At 35.1% G+C, this 20,538-nt stretch overlaps 2 protein-coding genes across 2 annotated transcripts in view; both read right to left on the bottom strand.

Annotated features, from left to right (window-relative positions):
* The window catches only part of LOC128222941 (hemicentin-1-like), a 110,343-nt gene that overhangs the window by 7,352 nt on the left and 82,453 nt on the right, over positions 1-20,538 (bottom strand). Inside the window, exons 65-72 of the mRNA XM_052932131.1 lie at positions 19,523-19,687; positions 18,049-18,198; positions 6,044-6,181; positions 5,687-5,842; positions 2,058-2,258; positions 1,520-1,582; positions 497-616; positions 145-279 (exon numbers count right to left, since the gene is read on the bottom strand). Of these exons, the coding sequence (XP_052788091.1) occupies positions 2,086-2,258; positions 5,687-5,842; positions 6,044-6,181; positions 18,049-18,198; positions 19,523-19,687 (782 nt within the window). The 3' untranslated portion in view covers positions 145-279; positions 497-616; positions 1,520-1,582; positions 2,058-2,085. The remainder of the gene's footprint in view (positions 1-144; positions 280-496; positions 617-1,519; positions 1,583-2,057; positions 2,259-5,686; positions 5,843-6,043; positions 6,182-18,048; positions 18,199-19,522; positions 19,688-20,538) is intronic.
* Positions 9,494-14,564, bottom strand: LOC128222942 (uncharacterized). The gene is made up of 2 exons (XM_052932132.1): positions 14,034-14,564; positions 9,494-13,147 (listed from the first exon to the last, which is right to left on the bottom strand). Exons 1-2 carry the CDS (start codon positions 14,345-14,347, stop codon positions 11,767-11,769), a joined length of 1,695 nt encoding a protein of 564 aa, XP_052788092.1. The 5' UTR covers positions 14,348-14,564; the 3' UTR covers positions 9,494-11,766.

The following is a 20,538-nucleotide window of genomic DNA, read 5'->3' as shown; positions in this document are numbered from 1 at the left end:
ACCTACATTTTAATTCTTATTTCGTTATTTTTAACACATGGCTATTCTATATCAGTTTTCCAATTGATGTTCCGAGGGGCAAAAAATGATGAATTCCAACAATATGTTCAATGCAATCAAAATATTTTACAGCTATAAACGTACCAACACATGTTAGCCCATCTTCTGAAGGTTTCATTCCGCGTTGACAAATCACATGACATTTGAATGAACCAATTGTATTGATGCATTCCTGGTCCCCATGACAACTAGACGACTGGGTTGCACATTCATCTATATCTGAAAATCATGTCAAATTCCCATGAACAAATCAAATTTAAGCCTTCTTTTTCACCACTTCAGCCACATTCCTCTTAGTCTGAAACCATTATTTAACATGGTTATTTAACACTCAGAAAGTTCCGGCACAATCTTTCGAAAAAACAACAACAATATTTACATATGTATTGCTCTGCAATGGTTAAATTATTCTGATCATGAAAAAAAAGCTACTAACCGATACAAGTTTTTCCGTCGGCATCCAATGAGAGACCAAGCGGACAAGAGCAGTAATAACTTCCAGCAGAGTTGTGACAGAAATCAGAGCATGGCTTCAGCCTCGCACACTCATCTTCATCTAAAGGATGTGTTAAGATATTATTAAGTATAACTCATTCAAGTATGTATAAACATGAAATAGTTAACCGCAAAAAGCAGTCGATTATGGCAGCAATGTCATCAATGTCATAATATTTGTTAACACAATTTAAGGTTCATTCTTTTTTTGATAACATTCAGATGCACGCATTATAACGTTTTTATTTACTTCATTACGATAAAAAAGCAATCACAGACTGTCATATCCCCGCCGAATTAATAACAGTATCCGCTTCGCCTTGCGACAAAGTATTAAAATAAAAATTAACGAAGGACAATAACTTACAAAAATACTTCAACAAGAGTTTTTGTTCAGTGAACTGCCATTCCCGTCAATGGGACATATCTGTACTTAAAGACTTGTCAATACCTCAAAGACTTCAAGTTATGATCCGGACAGAAAATAAATATGAAAATTAACAAAGGCGAACAATGTAAAAATACTACAGCCACACTGATAGTATAACTATCTCATCTTCGCATTTCGGCGGGGGATGCAGTGAAAATAAAACTAAAAAAAATCTTAATTGAGTTACTTAAGCTTCACTATGAAAACAGCTATATAATCAATTATGGATCATTATTGCGTGTGACTTAGGTATAAATATGTACAGCTGCTTGAGTTAATAAACGTTCCTTTTAGCGAGGCCAGAACATGCCATTAAGTCCATTTGGAGCTCATGCCAAAACATTTAGTGATAGGTTTACTCACTTAAAGCACTCGTAATCTCGTAATGGCTCACTTTATTTCCGAATTCTTTGGTACAAGTTTTATTAAACTTTTCTAATGTAATACAATATTATGATATTTCTATTCAATTTGAAACCTTTTACTATATACTACTGTAACTCATAAACATTAATTATACAGTTTATAATTTACCTTTACAGTATGGTCCTGATTGGTCAAACTGGAATCCATTCGGACATCGGTTGCTTGGTGTACCTGTCATAGAATCAAAGAAACTTGAAAACGATTATTCATTTAAGTATTGCGAGAAAACCCCCCACTAAATTTAGAGATCTTTATGACTATTGTTAATGAAAAGAATGGTTATACTAACTACCCTTTGGTTCAATATCTTTGATATATAATACGTCAGCCACTCATTGTGGCGGTGCGTCTTTTCATCTGTGCGATCGATGATCAGGATTTAGCCTTGACATTCAATGGGCTCAGTTAAAGCAAAGATATTTCCTTTTTTAAATCCCCAAATGCTATGTTCAGATGCAAATGGTAATATTCTGATAATTATTTCCATGAGTTTCTTCGCCAATATACACTGTTTAAAGAGGATAATACAATAAAGTATACTACAACAGAACTTAGGAGCTTTCATAATAAGATCAGGTTTAATCGGCTTGTTCGAGACATTTGGGCCAGTATTTAGGAAGTTATTTTGGTTTATCAAAATTAGTACCTGGTTCTATACTGGCATCCAGTCCGAACTACACAATATCTCTCTCCGGTGCTACAATAACGTTCAAATTCCGTGCATGCAACTTTTGCACGAGGAAGGACTGCCGCTGGTCACCGTTATAAATGATGGAATGGTTCCACGCATACGGCAGCATGAATCCGTCCACGTGGAACAGGCGTGTTGACTGTGCATGTACAGTTGCTAGAAAATCAGATATAAACAAGTAAAGCGTTTTTGTTAAAGTGTCAACCCTCTCGTTTCAGGGCTTGCCCGTTGGAATTATGAGACACACTGAATGATGAACAGTTTTACTCCCGATGCCTATCCCATATGCGGGCGCCCAGCAGGAAGGAAATCGCTAACCATAATTGAAGTATATGTTTGGTCAGCATTCGGCCATTTCAAAACAAATACCTAGTAGGACTCAAAACTTCGACCACCGCTTCGTGGGGCGACGCCCTAACAGTCTAGGCCAAGGAGGCAGACATATGTACGATATAACAATAAGTGTTGCAATAACACGATATTCTTCAATGATTTAATATTTGCCGGATTTTCTTGTTTGTAAGAATTCATAACCACTATTCTTTAATTGCATGAGATATAAAAAAGGCCTGTTACAAAAACAATGTGTATTACCACCCGACCCTATTTATTGACCTCTTAAGCTCTTCCTGACGTTTCAAACAAAATGAGAAGGACTAGGTTGGGCTACAAGTTGTAAAAATATTAGTTTTTATTCCTTCCGAGGCGTCATTGCAATGTCGATGCCGTATAAATTTAAGTTTGAAACATAAATAAAGTAAAGAAAAATACAATACCAATACAGTTCTCACTTTTTTGAGTACGGAGAAAGAAGATTGGTCACAAACAAATAAATAAAACATACAGTGTATTAATATCCCGCCGGTTAAATGCAAAAATGATAGTAAAGGCGCACAATGGAGGTTGATACAAAAGCATTTTTTATTTGAATTTTAATACATAATTATATTGAACTCATTTGACTTTAATGATCAAAACAAAACAAAACTGCATAGGATTTTCGTACAGTTAAAAATGTATGAGCGATATTATGGCGCTTTTAACATGTGAATTTGTTACAACGTAGTTATTAATTAAAAGAAAACAAAAACATATAAAGGCTTTAATGTTCTTATCTTTTAACCAAATGATGTGTTTTTATATGTTAAATTCAAATAAGTTAAGCACGATATATCCATTGAAATAAGAAATGCATCAACCTTTATTGTGCGCATTTAAGACACATTAATTTATATCTTAAAACCCTGCCCGACCAATTCTTCCTCAAAGGCAACCAATTACTGTGGGTTTTTTTGCATAATGAGAGCTTGTAGAAGTATCAGAGTAGGTTATAAGGTCATCCAGGCAAATAATGCTAAAGGATATGTTCAGTGGGTCAAGACATTCCTCCATAATGCACTGCTTCACAGCCGGATTTTTGCAAAAGCCGAAAGGCATTTTTTTATATTTCAAGAATCCGACTGTAAAGCTAGTTTACTCTTCGTGCGATTATTCTAATTCTAAATGTTAATAATATACATTGTTTTAACTTTGTCAACGTTATATATTACACAGGATGTTTTTTTCAAGAAACACCTGAAGCTTAAAGGGAACACCCGAAGGTTTAAGGTAACCCTTGAAGGTTCAAGATAACATCTGAAGTTGAATGGTTCCATCTCATGGTTAAAGGTAAACAAGGGATGTTTGTCAAACATTATGCCCCCCCCCCCCTGAGTGCCATGTTGTCAGGATTATATGGACAATTGAATGAAATATACATGGACCAAAATGACAACTGATTTGTCACTGACATTGGATGCCGTAGATTATAAGTATCTTCCATGGCCGAGAGTGAAAGATAGGTTCATTCCGACCCGAGCTCAGCGAGGGTCGGGATGAACCTATCTTACACGAGCGGCTATGGTAGATGCTTATTCTCCCACCTTAGTTAAACAAAATTTAATTAAAATGTATTTTTTTTGCTTGAACTCGTTTGCGCTTAGTGAAAATAATTGCGTACGGATATGCGATAATTCGTGGTTGTCATGGATATTCGCGCAGTGATTCAGAGTGTGTTAATGGTCTGATCGGTCTTTAAATAGTTCTAAGAAGAGTGAAGCATTATTTCTTGAAAGGTGCGTGAAAACTGTTTTCTGGTGACATTTGAAGCGAGAAATAATAAACCAGCGTCCTAAACAATGCCACAAGACAAGGTTTCCATGATACGCTACAGACGACAGTCTTCAACAAGGGAGGTAATTACAATGTGGTGACCACTAAAAGAAGTTCCATACGGGCATTTTATCTTCGCCCGTGGGCAAGATAAGAATTTCTAGCATGGCTAAATTAATGGATCTACTTATCTGAGGTGGGAGAAAAAGGTCATCTACTGGTCATGCCCAACTCCCATGTCAAGTTTGATGATCATAGGTTCAGTCATTGTTGAGATATCATTGCATTTGGAGAAGATTTGTTATTTTTTTGCATTAAAGGTTACTGTGACCTTGACCTTGGCCCAATGACCCCCAAAGTCAAAAGGGGTCATCTACTGGTCAGGCCCAACCTTCAGTTAAGTTTGATGACCATAGGTCTAGGAATTGTCGAGTTTGCTTTCAAGGTCACTGTGACCTTGGCCTTTGACCCCTACAATCAATGGGGTCATCTACTTGTCAGGCCCAACCTTCAAGTCAAATTTGAGGGCCATGGGTGCAGGAATTGTTGAGTTATCACTCGGACAACCTTTTATCATTCAAGGTCACTGTGACCTTTAACCCTTGGCCCTATGACCCCTAAAATCAATAGGGGCCATCTTCTCGTCAGGCCCAATCTCCAAGTCAAGTTTGAGGGCCATGGGTGCAGGCATTGTCAAGTTATCACTCGGACAACCTTTAACCATTCAAGGTTACTGTGACCTTCACCTTTGGCCCGATGACCCCAAAAAACAATAGGGGTCATCTACTGGTCAGGCCCAACCTCCAAGTCAAGTTTAAGGGCCATGGGTGCAGGCATTGTCAAGTTATTACTCGGACAACCTTTTACCATACAAGTTCACTGTGACCTTGACCTTTTGTCCGATGACCCCCAAAACAATAGGGGTCATCTACTGGTCAGGCCCAACTTCCAAGTCATGTTTGAGGGCCATTGGTGCAGGTATTGTCAAGTTATCACTCGGACAAGCTTCACAATTAGTTTACCATTAAAGGTCACTGTGACCTTGACCTTTTGTCCGATGACCCCCAAAACAATAGGGGTCATCTACTGGTCAGGCCCAACTTCCAAGTCATGTTTGAGGGCCATTGGTGCAGGTATTGTCAAGTTATCACTCGGACAAGCTTCACAATTAGTTTACCATTAAAGGTCACTGTGACCTTGACCTTTGACCCGATGACCCCCAAAATCAATAGGGGTCATCTACTGGTCAGGCCCAACCTTCATGTCAAGTTTGATGACCATACGTCTAGGAATTGTTGAGTTATCACTTGGACAAGCTTTGGTCTACCGACGGACCGACTGACCTACCGACCGACATGTGCAAAGCAATATACCCCTCTTCTTAGAAGGGGCATAATTAAAAGGAATGTTAAATATGCATCATGACATCTTACATGGTCCAGTCTGCGTGTACTGTTCCCAATACGGTGATATTTCAATCTTCCTGCCGGGGTCAATATCCGGCACGTTGCCTCTGACAACGATATCAAGCTGCAGTCTCCCTTGATCATCAACGCCCTTGGAATATTGGGATAGCTTCAGGATCTCACCTACAATTAAATGATAGTCTCAGCAAATTGTATTGACATTGTTATATATAATATCTACACAGGTATATACAATCTGAACATGTATTGAAATGGGCGGAAATGAATTTTCTGTAGTTTTTAGGCTGTAGGCCGCTAGGCCTGCAGACTTTTATAACCGTATCTCGGAAAACGCATCGGCAAATGACGGTACAAAATACTTACCGGTGGTATATTGGACTTGTGACTCTCTTGTAAACTCCCCACCAGATAGGGTGAAGCCGTTAGCTGCCCCGTCAATTTCTGTTGCTGTGCTCCAATACACCGGGCTTAGGGCAGATATTAGATGTCTAAAGTGCGGAGCTGAAAGTAAATGTAGCATTGATTTTGCGTCGCATCGTTGAACATATAAACTCTAATGAGATATTAGCCAAGCTTCATACATATCGCTTATATTTGTATTGATGGAACTTAGTGTCGTTTGAAACATTATGCCTCAAAACATGTTTTATATTTGAATGTTTGACTACTGAGCTTGTCTCAGGTATTGTTATTGTATAGTTTTAGATTTTAGGACTTGCCCACTGCCATGGACAATCCAACAAACGTGACCAAAAGTGTAATCAGCACCCCAAATAGGACTTAACCACTCCATTATCCAATGCAAGTATTACTTCAAATCAATCATAAACCATTACAATTCGTTATAGTGCACTCTTTTAAAACTAGAGCTGTCATTGGAATATGACAATTACCCCGAATTTGGCCTTGTTGGAATGAAACCAAGCTTACCTGTAGTAATGTAAGACCTCCATATCTAAAGCAAAAAACACATACGTGGAGCGCAATACATTGCTGCTGTACATTTCTGTGTAAAATTTGATACAAGTTGAATAAAATAAAGTGAATAAGTTATAGCTGAGACACGATAGTTATGGATGCGTGGATGTGTGGAGACATGGTTGGACGAACAGTTAAACTACCAAATACTTCCCTTCGAGACTTCGCAATAATTAAAGAGAGACTGAAACATAAAACTGCAAGTGTATGTTGCTCTTGACTAATACATTGATCATGGGTTCGATTAGTCAATCATCAATGTCAAATTTAAATCATTGTGGAAAATGACGTAAGTATTAACCAAGTAATAGTTTGACCTAGAAGCGAGCAACTCCACTTGTAGGTAATAATTGATGAGTGGATGGCCCCTATCCTTTTGAAGATTTGTAGGTCAAAACCCGATGTTTTTTCGTGCAAAACTTTGTTCGCAGAAAAAACGAGAAAAATAACTGGACTTACAATATAAAAACCTAAAAGTAGGGTTTTCTATTGTCTTAGTAGTCAGAAGGTCAATGGTCAAACATACAATTTGTGAAAATTTTGTCTACAAAACATAGGCAAAAGGTTATTATTGAGAATCATTAAATATTTCGTAGGTTCTTTAAATATCGTACAAAAATTAAGAAACAATGATTTTATTCTTTAAATTATTTTATTCAAACGATCATTTGTTAATGACATTTTAAAATACACAGGGACATACTGATTTGCAAAGTTTCATTGCAATTATATTTTACATTTTGAAAAAATTGTTATTATTCTTTACAAATTTAAAGATACTAGCTTTGCATTCTACGCATTATTTGACATACTGGTGAAAAAAACTGATATGAGCTCCGGGTCATGGAATTTAAAGTTTATGGGGTAATGAAATGCAATGGAGATCAAAATTTATTGCCAAATTGCGAAATTGTCCATGAGTGATTATGGCCATTTAGTAGTTATATTAATGCTAACGAAAGAGCGTTTTGTAGTAGTATTAATGTGGGTGGAGCAAACATCGTTTCCCAGAGATTTGCTCATTCCCGAAAGTTTGCTCATTCCCGATAATTTTCTAATGTTAATGCGACTATCACTCTCATGAAGTGCATGGGAAATAAAAACCGCAAAGACATATGCTACCTCTTTGCAAGAGTTAACTGTCTTTAGTAGTAAGGTTTCCAGCATGGTTAAAGTAGCATAATGAGGGAGCGGGTAACCAGATAGTGTGAGCTTCATTGAATTTTGAAATCCCGTTTGCTTAATGTACCCAACGAGTAATAATAAATACATACAACGTACTTTAAGTTGTTCGGCTTTGTGAACTGATAAATTAATAAGGGTTAGTGCTCTAAGTGCGAGAGTTCGTAAATTAAATGCAATGAAAACATGTAATTTATCAAGTTTTAAATAATCGGTAAGCAGGTCGTAATACTTTTTATTAAAACTTAATTGAAAATACATGTATATGATTTGCACTTTCACAGTCTAACTTTTTAACCATTCTTCATGAAATGTGTTGCTTTATCTAAGCTTCTGCTAGACACAATATAAAAGTATCCTTTAACTCTCTCAGGTAAGGTTACGTAGAAAAACAGGGGGTTACAGGACAAGGCCTGTAAAACATACCTGTGTCTTAAAGATGCGCTCTTATTCCGAAATAAGATCTTCCGCAAGTAATACAATTGTTTTAATTTAGTGAAAAGGATGAACAAATATCTAAACAATGGCTCTTCTGAAGGATACCGTGTTTAATTTGAAAGAAAGGTGCAGAACACACAGCATTTCTACCTTAAGAGGCGATAGTTGATTATTGCAAATAATTTTTGATCCACCAGTCATTTAATATGTGTGCGTTTTCAGCTATTAAATACACGGTTACAATATTGTAATCAGTAATTAATATTTTCCGTTAATGCATTATTTAGTAAGAAGTTTATCACTCAAAATTTATGTTTGTTAAACATATTTATGTATTGATTTTAAATGCCAGGGTCACTTTTACTATTCAGTAGTCAATCACTGTAATGTAAACACAGAAATTATAAATTTGCGAGTAGAACTAGCTCTTTAAATTACATGGATTCCAAGACAGGTAAAACCTCTTTTTTGTTTATACACTAAGTTATTCATTTATTTATTTTATGATTTATTCAGTGCATAAGATAAGTTAACTTTTTATGATCTACTTTGTTACATTCAGATCGAAATGCTGGAACATCAACTTTCAACAGCCACAAAAGTAGCCCGAAAAGCAAAAGCACTAATTCGGGCCGAAGATCAGATTAAGCAAATAGTAGACTTTTATCACTTTAAATACTGGTAACTATTTATTTTCGAAGATTTACTTTTTAAGTCACTATGTAAGTGATTTTTTTCACAAATATTTTAACAAGTAAGTAAGTGACCATTGAAAGATGATCAATCTTATTACAGAAAGACCATGTTGCACAACTTATTTCCGCCCACAATGTTCATCTAGCTCAAATCTTAAATCTGTATTGCAGCAGGACACTGTGACAGAAAACAAAGATAAAAAGGACCGGAAGTACAGAAGATGGGGCTTTAATGGGGTTTTCAAGGAGTGATTCCAAAGGCTTTAGAATCGTTCGGATCGGTTCTGAAAGGTTGCATTTTTTAAAGTTGCACATTCCTTTAACAAACATAATTGTGTTGTATGGGAGTGTATATATATAGTTTTTGTCACCAATTGGTAGTTGAATATTTGCCGAATGGTAAAACTCTTTCAATACAAAGTTCCATTTACCGAACAATTGGGTAGCAATCGTCAAGGTCACTTTTTATTTCCAATTTGAAATTTAACTTCTCGAAATAATGAGAAATAAAAAAAAATAATACGTCTTTATTTTTAATTTATTATAATAACAGCTATACATTAAATATGGTGATTAATATAACCTTAATATATCATAATTTAATAATATAGTATATACCTTTATAAAAGTACACATCACCTTCTTTGATCAAGCAACAAAACATATGAATGTCGGACAAATCGATCACATATACTTCTATTAAAGCCTAAAAGTACTGCAAACAGCTTAAATTAACAAGAGCTGTCATAGTACAGCACGCTCGTCTCCGCCGTTTTGTCTTAGAAAAGAATACAATAATGATGCAATATGTGCCAGTCAAAAGCAATTAAAAAGGTAATAGTTAAAGTAAAGAAGAAACGCCGCGTTTAAAAAACAGGTTTAAAATGATTGACAGAGCCTCCGCCTTTGTTGTGAGCGGTCCCAAACACAATCCCATGGAAGTCATCCATGAACTATTTCTACATATCAAGTTTGGTCACAATATGTCAACCATAACTAAAGTTATTCAGTACCAAACGGTAATCTATTTTAGTAAGAATGGCCTTGACCCTCGGGGCCTAAAACGCAATCCAATGAATGGTCCACATAGACTCGTCCTATATACCAAGTTAAGTCAAACCATGTCAACCTTTACTCACGTTATTTAGTACTAACCATTTTCTATTTATAGCAAAAGTGACCTTGACCTTGACCATGACTCTCGGGGCCCCAAACACAATCCCATTAAAGGTCTCTATAAACTTCTCATATATACCAAGTTTGGTCGCGATATATCGACCAACCATTTTTCTATTTATAGTAACCTTGACCATCGGACCCCAAACACAATCTCGTGAAAGGCCCCCATAAACTCTTCGTAAATACAAATTTTGGTCTCTATATGTCAAATCTAGCTGAGATTATTCTCACCAGCCCGCCCGAACAATGACGCAGGTCAATCAAATAACTAGTTTTCCCTTGTGAAAACCTGGTTAAAAATATAAAAATGTGCCTGCCAAAGAAAAAAAAAATATAAATAAAAAGGTAAATCAAGGGCCATAATTTGTATTTAGGGCTAGAATGGAGTTATGTAACCTTATAGTGATATGGTCGTCAATAATTGTGCGAATTATAAAGTCAATTGAATGACGGGTACAGAAGTTATCATCTACAAATCTAAAATCCCAACTTGCCCTAAAACTTTAACCTGCCTTTAAACTTTAACCTATGTTTCAAAGTCAGCCGGGGGCCATAATTTGTATGAAGGATAATATGGATACTATGGAGTTATGTAACCTACTTGTGTGGTGGTCCGAAACAACAACCGTGTGAAGTATTAAGTGTATTGAATGAATGGTATAGAAGTTATTTGTAAAAATCCATTTTGCCGTAAAACTTTAATCTGCCCAAGAAGTTTATCCAAAGTCCCTGGCTCTAAAACTTTAACCTTTAAGTTCCTAAGTGAAACAAGGGCTATAAATTGTTTTACGGATACTATGTAGTTATGTAACCTCATTGGGACATGGTCCTGAAAAAATGTGTGAAGTATTAAGTGATTGAATGAAGGGTATTGAAGTTATGAGTGACATTGCCAACCTGCCATAAAACTTTAACCGGACGCCGACGTCATCGCCGACGATGGGGCGAGTAGTAAAACCTCCTTATTCTTCGAATAGGCAAGCTAAAATGCGTATTTCCCATTTAAACATCATCGATTCATGCAATTTAAAGGATTAAGACAACAACAACAACAAATAATTAAACAAACCAAACATTGTGGCTTTACGCCATGAAAAGTTTTCATTCGCAACATGGAGAACATAATTTGAGCACAAGAATTATGCTTATCACTGTTAGGATAATATTTACTTTTTTTATATACCTTTAATCCTTGAGTTTACATCCTATTCCCAGCTACAAGAATAAAAAAACTCAGTCACGCCATTACAACAAAATATTTCCTTTTGACAAAATTTGGCAAAAACAAAATAACACAGTTATAGTTTACTTTTAAAACGGAAGTAAGGTATATAAAATAAAAAATATTTTTTCCGCCTCCCCCGGTCACTCAAAAGTTCTAGATATATACACAATATACTAGCACATACAGTTGAATGTACAATACATAATAATTTTTGTATAATAGGAAATACATTGTAATATGATAATACAAATATTTACAATATCAATGGCAAATCACCTGATACATGTACAGCTCATAGATCAATATAACACATACTAACTTAACATTTGGCATTCACATAGACATCACATACACATACAACATAATGATTCATAAATCTTATTCATTGCTTAGCACAGCTTTATGACAAGGATATCGTCACTTTTACTTTTCCCAACAATGAGGTTGGAGGCATGATTGAACCATACTGACACAGGCTTACACACGTCATCTGTCCCCCTGACAACTGTGGCTAGCTTCTGTGTCCCCTCCCGGTCTACTTGTAACACAGTGTTGGAAACACTTCCACACACAAACACATATCCACAAGGGCTGACACATATTCCAGCGGGCTGCTTCAATTCAGGGTCTTCAAATTTAGATAGAACTTGCCCATTTTTGTCCATTGTGACTAATTTATGTTGACGGTTATTTGTAACATAAAATCTCTCCCCATCAGGACTAGCAGCACTCTTGTACACCGTTCTGCCACCAGATTTGTCTTCATACATCTTCTTTTCCAAACGTCCATCTATGGTGTACATGTATAAGGCATCATATGAGCCCACATATAGGTGGCTCTTGTGGTGGATAACGGAGCGGCACATGTGGTCTGTGTTGAACTTTCTCACTGCATGTAGTTGCCCTTTGGTAACTGACAGGATGTGTATCTCATGTAAAGTGTCACCAGCATTCGCTACGGAATCGTAAGCCTGAGAAGCTACAGCAACCTCATTACCAGGAATGGAGCACAAGTCAAAAGGAACAGCAGGAAGATCAACACAATCAATGACGTTGAACTGCTGGTCTAGAAGTTTCACTCTGTTGTTGAAGTCAGCAATGACCACCTCTCTACTGGGCAACTCACAGATACCTAAAATAAAGCCATCTTTTTCATCATTCTTTATTTTAACAGAATGGTGACTTTCAATTTGAGCCTTAAACACATGGATGTTATCTGTTGTTTTTGATATGGAATGTACATTTTCAACAGTGCCAAGAATGTTTCTGAGAAATGGTAATACACTTTCATCATATTTGAACATAACCCCTTCTCTTGGTCTTCTCTGTATTTCTTGCACCATACTGGTTACCTCATTTAACTTGGTCTGACATTTTCTAAATCCGATGTAAGAATCGGTCTCCTCCGCTTTGCCAGTAATCTGCTGTAGCTTATCCACCATGGTTTTCAGTTGATCATTCATATGGGCACAAGTGTCCAAATCATCTTTCACTCTCTTCTCTAAATCTTTAATCAAACGATCCAATTCTTGAACAGACTTTTTCTCAAACTGGTCTAAGATCTTGTTTATCTCTTTGCGGAGAGCCTTGATTTCAGCAATGATGTTCTTGTAGGAGTCCTTCAGTGAGGCTTGGTCTTTCATTCTGGCATTCTTGAGCTCATCAAGCACGCTCCCAACCTTGTTCACTGCTGCTGGCAGCCGCTTGAATTCTTCTGTTTTCGAGAAGCCCCTCGCCAGGTCAGGAATATTACTGATGCTTCTACATAGCCTGGAGTACATAAACGCATGTTTTTAATGGGTACAGCGATGCAAATACATGGATAGCGCACAGAGAAATTAATTTCCGATCTTTTTTCACAATAAAGGCTAATATTATATCTGCACTAAATTGTTCATTTTAAGGTTATGTCTACATTGGGTAAAAAGAACAGCAAAGAAGCGTATAATCTAACAAAACAAAAACAAAACAAAAGGCAAATTGTGTATATTTCAATTGTTGCAAGCAGCTATCATGGTTAATTACTAATTTTGAAGTAAAATGTGACAAGAAGACCATGACCGTAAACCTCTTTACCACAAAATCAACATAAATCTTATAAATATTACCACCACCATGTTTAAGAATCATATAACCTAATATTGATTTTCCAGGTTATCTCAAGACTTTGATATTTGACCAATGTTCCCCTCCACTCAATAAGCATAAAAATTAAATACCCGATAGCATAACACAATCTCAAATTTTCTCTCATTGTCTCACTGAAGATTGGGTCAAAATACAGATGAAGTTATCGTATTAAATGTTAGCATATTTTTTTCCAGATCAGTAATTTTCCATGTAGAGCTGTCACAGGCACATTTGCGATTTCGCCTTTTTAGAGTGATAGCCAATTAACCTCTAAGTATGACCTTAATCTTCGAAGAGGAACAAATGATATACACGACCCCCTTCCCATGAGCTTCACAATACTATGAATTGTGTTTGAAATTCGAATAAAATTGAGTTGATTCATCTGAGACACAATAGTAACGGACGGAGTGTATATACTATTCCATTTTTCGGGAAAGCAGAAGAAAATGCATCTAGTATTAATTCTAAAGACTTGCATCCATAAAACTCAGTTAACAGTAACTTTCTGATGTTATAATCTCACCTGTGGTTGAGGGTCACACAGTCACTGCAGCATAATTTTTGATGGTCATCACAGTGGAACTTCAACTTGTTGCCATGTTGGTCACATTTATCCATGGAGAACCCCGCCCATTTTTGAATGTCTCCACGCCCATACACAGTATGCTTTTTTAAATAAACCCCATGCACGCTCGCACACTTGTCACAAAGATAGTGTTCACATTTTGGACAGAAGTGCTGGGCTTCAGTGTTTACGTCATCTTCCTCACACTTTGAATAACTGTAATCATGGATCTGGTCAGATCCCTTACTAATGGATGAATCGGCAGAGGTCATGTTTTCTTCTAGTTTTATAATATTATGGTTTATTTAAATTGTTAACAGTCTGCATTTTACCTTAGTCACAGATATAAACATTATGTCTTTCCTCAGTGTTTATTATTTTATGAAGTTTTCTCTAAAACACGAGCCGTAATGTATTTTATTTCAAAAATTTATACACCACCCTTGCTGTGACAAGCTTAAACTGCGTTTTAGATAGTCATGCTGTTGGTATTTCTCTATTTTGTCATTGACTAGACCAGGAAGAATTGTTCTTCAAATATCCGTTTTGAAACACTCAAGTGTTTATGTCGAGTGTATTGTGTGGGTCTAATTAGTTTCTTGGGTTCAATATTCGAAATAGAACAAGCAAATTTCGACAAGATTTTGCTAAATAAACAAGATATTCTTGTCAAACGTCATGTCCCCTGACAGCCACTTTGTCAGAAACATATTCAAGATTAAATAAAAGTGCTTTCCAAATATAAATGCAATGCATATTAATTAATGCTTGAACAAACATTTTAGAAAACTGATGTCAAATATTTATTGTAAAAATACACTTTTCCATACAAAGCTTTGGTTACGTTTTCCCTTCATCCATACGAGTTCGACCTGGCCTGTGACTTATTACCTTGACCTTGGACCATACATAACTAAGAGTTAGAATAACTAAATTTCAGCCCTAAAAAGCAATGCAGATACATACATGAATTTGAAATGTGTTCATTGTATACATGTACTTGGCAAGTATGGATGGCCTGCTAAGTGCTGATTAATTGACTGGTTCAATTTCCTGGTGATTTCTTGGACTTATGAGGCGTTTTCGCTGATAGGCTGATTTGCAATTTCCCTAGACTGAGAAGATATGCAGCTAACGGAAATTAGATAACACATGCTAATTACGTATCAACCTCTTGAAACACTTTCACTACCAAAGATACAAATCAGTATACATTTATAGTATTAATTTGATTAATCATAGATACGCGCTGATTCTCGAATATTATTTGTAAATGCGTTTGCTTGTAAGTCATTCAGTTTGGTGGGCTTCCAATTAAATTTATATGAACCTGTTTTATTGCGCTCTATTTCCGTGTATATTGTAATAAATAATTTTACATTTTAAAAAGAACTTAACACTTATTCCATTATAAAGGCACACCTCCCTGTCTGTTGGCCGGGACGCGACATCATTAAAACATATTAAGAGTTACCAATGCAAGTAAATATGATAACATTTAAGGTTGAACCTAAATATATTACAAAATGTATTAAAAGCATGCATGTTTACAAATTGACTTAAATACACTTTAAAGTGACACTCTTATTCAAAATCAATACATGCACGTGTATAACTAACATTAATTTCGAGTGATAAAACCTTTAACTTCTTACTCAATAATGCACTTATAGAAAAGAAATACTGATAACAAGATTGTAACCGTGTATTTATTAGCTGAAAACGCAAAAAAAATAATGATTGGTGAAGGCTAAAAGATTAACTGTGGTCTACTATCGTTTAATAAGGTAGAAATACTGTGTTTTATGCACCTTTCTTTCAAATTAAACTCGATTTCCTTCATAAGAACCATTGTTTATTCATCCTGTTTGGTATATTAAAACATTTTTTTTTATTTGTGGTAAATCTAAATCGGGAGTAAGAGTGCATCTTTAAGTGAAATATAGTTAACTTTTTATTAACATCCTAAGTTGCAAGTAGTTTCTTAAGTATATTGTATTTTATAGGTCCTTATGCTCTGAAGATATGCATACATGTCATGTTTGTCAAATTAAACGTTTATCTGTCATGGACACCATATTCTTCTCGTGTTTTTATGTAGTTTTGTTTTTTTGTTGTTTTTTCTAGAAGGTAAGAGGACCAAAGAGTAATTTTCAGCCGCTCTTTGACACAATACTTTGTGTCATTCTTTCAAACACCGTGAATGCCTTTGTCCAGAAAACAAAACAAAACATTTTTACCTAGAACTAAACCCCTAAATCCATAGTAAACCTATTGCAATCATTAAGCGGATGCCTGGTCGTTCATTGCTTGTCCGACCGGTATCAGTATATAGGGAAGGAGCTTATCAGTAAATCTATTTTGAGCATATTAAATTGTTGAAAATCCTTTCAATAAATAGAAATCAGTACTTCCTCCTTTAAAAGAAATTTTTTAAGTTGCAGTAAATAATCCTTGATGTTTCCGTATAAAAGTATAATACAGCCATCTTTTTATAGATGAATTAAGTGGTTTTAAAGAAAAACAGAGACAGCGCGCTCGACTATTCCGCCGCTTTTCAGTGTAAGGATTGAAATGTTTTGGTTAAATCACTGTAAAATTAGATTAGATTTCAATGCAATACATGATGTATTTGCTGAGATATTAACATAATTGTGTTGTTACAGGCACATTTTTAACCAGAATTTCTAAGTACAATTATAAAGGGCCATTTTTTGCAAAATAAAGTTATCAAACTTGGTTATTCAAGTAGGTTGGGTCTCAATGCAATACATGAAGTAGATGCTGAGATATTAACCTAAGTGTGCATACATGCAAAACCTTTACCAGAATTTCTAAGTCGCATAATAAAGGGGCAAAAATTATATAATATGCAAGATAGAGTTCTCTCCCACCTCAGATTAGTAGATCCAAAAATTTAACCATGCTAGAAAATCTTATCTTGCCCAAGGGCAAAGATAAATTGCCCGTATGGAACTCCTTTTTAATGGTCATCACATTGTAAATACCTCCCTTGTTGAAGACTGTCATTTGTAGCATCATAGAAACCTTGTCTTGTTGCAATATTTATTTTATATATGTTGTATTTCCTAAGATATTGACTAAAATGTGGTTACATGCAAAACTTTATCCAGAATCTTTAAGTCGAAAAATAAAGGGTATATATTTTGCATTAAATGCAAATTAGAGTTATCTAATTTGGTTAATTAAGTAAGATGGTTGAGTACCATTGTATAAAGTATCAATGCAATACATCGAGTAGTTACTGAGATATTAACCTATGTGTGCTAAAATGCAAAACCTTAACCAGAATTTCTAAGTCGAATAATAAAGGGCAATTATTTGCATTAAATGCAAACTAGAGTTATCTAACTTGGTTAATTTAGTAGGTTGGAAGGTTGAGTACCATTGTATAAAGTCCTAATGCAATACATCCAGTAGTTGCTGAGATATTAACCTATGTGTGCTTACATGCAAAACCTTACCCAGAATTTCTAAGTCAAATATGTAGGCCCGTTATTTGCATTAAATTCAAATACGTTTTATCTAACTTCATTAATTTAGTAGGTTATATAGTTGGGAATACATATCTAAAGTTTCAATGCAATACATGATGTATTTACTGAGATAATGACTTAAAGGTGCTTACATGCAAAACCTTAACCAAGGTGTGACGCCGACGCCGACGCTTGGGTGAGTAGTATAGCTCTCCTTATTCTTCGAACAGACGCGCTAAAAATGATCACATGTAATTATTATACGGCACTAGCTCGCATTATAAAATGCCGGTCCTAACAATATCCAAATGTACAATCCTGAATTTTTAGTCTGAGAGTTGTGTTCCATACATGATAGTTTGTAAAACAAATCATATTTTTATGTTGTTGTTTTTATCAATGAAGTCAAATGAGTTAAACATGATAAATTTAAAAAAAATGCATCGCCTAATATTGTGCGTTCTAAATTGCCTTACCTATCTCTGTTGGAAGTCCCCTTATAGTGACGTTAACATGGGTTGCGGAGCCGTCCGGCAGCGGAATCATATCGGCGGTAAAACCAGTATGCGGGATCTGTACGTTGTTGATGGTACCAACCAGGGTTCCCTCTGCTATCACTGGAATTGCTGGAATATAGCGATGTTTAGAAGTGAATAAATATCTAGAAGAGAATAGATTCATGATAACTTTTTAGAAGTGAATATATATGTAGACTTGAAAAGATTCATGCTAACTATATAGAAGTGAATATATATATATCTTAAATAGAATATATTCATGATAATCATAGATAAGTGAGCATTTATCTTGAAGTGAATATATATCTAGAAGTGAATATATATCTTAAAGTGAATATATTCATGATAACTATTTAGAAGTGAATATATATCCTCAAGAGAGTATATTGATGATAATTATCTACAAACGTATATATTGATGATAGTCATATAGAAGTGAATATATATCTACAAGAGAGTATATTCATTATAATTATCTACGAGATAAAATATTCATGATACTTATAAAGAAGTGAATATATCTTCAAAAGAGTATATTTACGATAATTATCTAGAAGTGTATATATTTATAATGATTATTTAGAAGTGAATATATATCTTCAAGAGAGTATATTCATAATGAATATCTAGTAGTGTATATATGTTTATGATAATTATCAAGAAGTAAATATGTACAAACTGTTTAACCAGAAGTAAATATATTCATGATAATTATCTAGAAGTGAATTAATTCATGATAATTATTCGAAAGTGAATATAGTTATGATAGTGATCTGTGATTAAGTGAATATTTACAAGACATGTATTTTGAAGTATATTTATTGAGTATATAGAAGTGAATATATTCAGGATAATTATGTTCATCTAAACAAAAATATATTCAGGAGTAAAATCTAGAAGTGTATATATTTATAATAATTATCTTGAAGTAAACATAAACAAAATGTTTATCCAGAAGTTCATAAATTCATGATAACTATCTAGAAGTGTATTTATTTATGATAAGAGAAGTGGAAGTGACTATATTCGTGATAATTTTCTAGAAGTGAATATATCGAGATATTTATCTAGAAGTGTATATATTCATAATAGTTAAATAGAAGTGAATATATTCAGGATAACAATTTTCAAGTTAATGTATTCGGGATAATTATCTAGACAAAATATATTCATGATTATTATCTAGAAGTGTAAATATTCATGATGAATATCTAGAAGTAATACATACATAATAAGTAGCCAAAACTCAACTTATTCTCTTAATCGATCATTAAAAACTTTAAATTCACAGAATGTACATTCTTCAACTTGGAAAGCTATATAAAATGGTTATATGATTACAAACTCATTCCATGACTACAACTTCTGTTTCCTGTGATGCTTAAGTAAATGCACTGTAAACTATACAGCTATTAGCTTTATAATCACTTACAGTAGCAAGGCTTCAGTACGCAATTCATTATTTGTTCACTGTCTCCCCGACACTGTCGCCCTCCGTGTCGGGTCCCTATGCACTCCCTTGTTCGATACATACGCCCCGTATCACATGTCTGCGAGCAGGTCGTCCACTCAAGCCATTCACCCCAACGACCATCAACTTTTGAAATGGGAAAACAGACATCGTAATTAATTATAACACAAAATCATGATTGACAAATATCAACATCCTATTAACTCCACTGTCCAGTACATAAACTTGCTGTCTGATACATACGGCAACTGTCGATACATACGGAACTGGCCTGTTATGTACGACAATGTCCGATGCGTACGGGCACTGTCCGATAAATACGGCCACAATCCGAAGCGCACGCCCTCAATCCGAAATGTGAGCCAACGTCTAATGTCTTGGAACAGGTTTTCCAGTAAAACCTCTTGCCCCAAAAAATAAGCATTTGTAAATGAAACATAAGTTGTTAAGAGTATTTAGAACAAATGCTTTGATTGCCAATGTTGTGTTCCAAGAGTTCCATTACTGGTCCGATGCATATATTCACTGCACTGTTACACAACTTGGAAAACTCATTAAACTATTCACCCAAACGTCCATTTTCTTTGAAATAAAGAAACAAGAAGATTGTTTCTGGTGTATGGTAATCCTTGAAAAAGAGATAGGCAATTAACCAGATGGGTTTTCTGTACCAACATAGTTTCTGGAAGTTTTGCATTCAATGTTAGTCGATATTTTCATGTACTACCAGTTACCCGTACATGTGTATATACATAAATGAAACATTATGGAAGACTGCTGCACCCTGTCTTTGTTTGGTAGTGCCCTTCTCACGCCTTAACGCAAGCTCGACCTCTTATCTCTCTTATCGGTGGTGCAAAGAAAATGAACAGTCGATACATCCGTAATGCGGCTGTGTATTTTTTACTTGTACACACATGAGTATGACTTATATTTTATCTAATAATTTTATTAAATGGACATATTTCGAAAGTCTG

This window comes from Mya arenaria, chromosome 17 (assembly GCF_026914265.1).
Source record: "Mya arenaria isolate MELC-2E11 chromosome 17, ASM2691426v1".
NCBI lineage: Eukaryota > Metazoa > Mollusca > Bivalvia > Myida > Myidae > Mya > Mya arenaria.
This window is presented reverse-complemented; position numbering and strand designations above follow the sequence as displayed.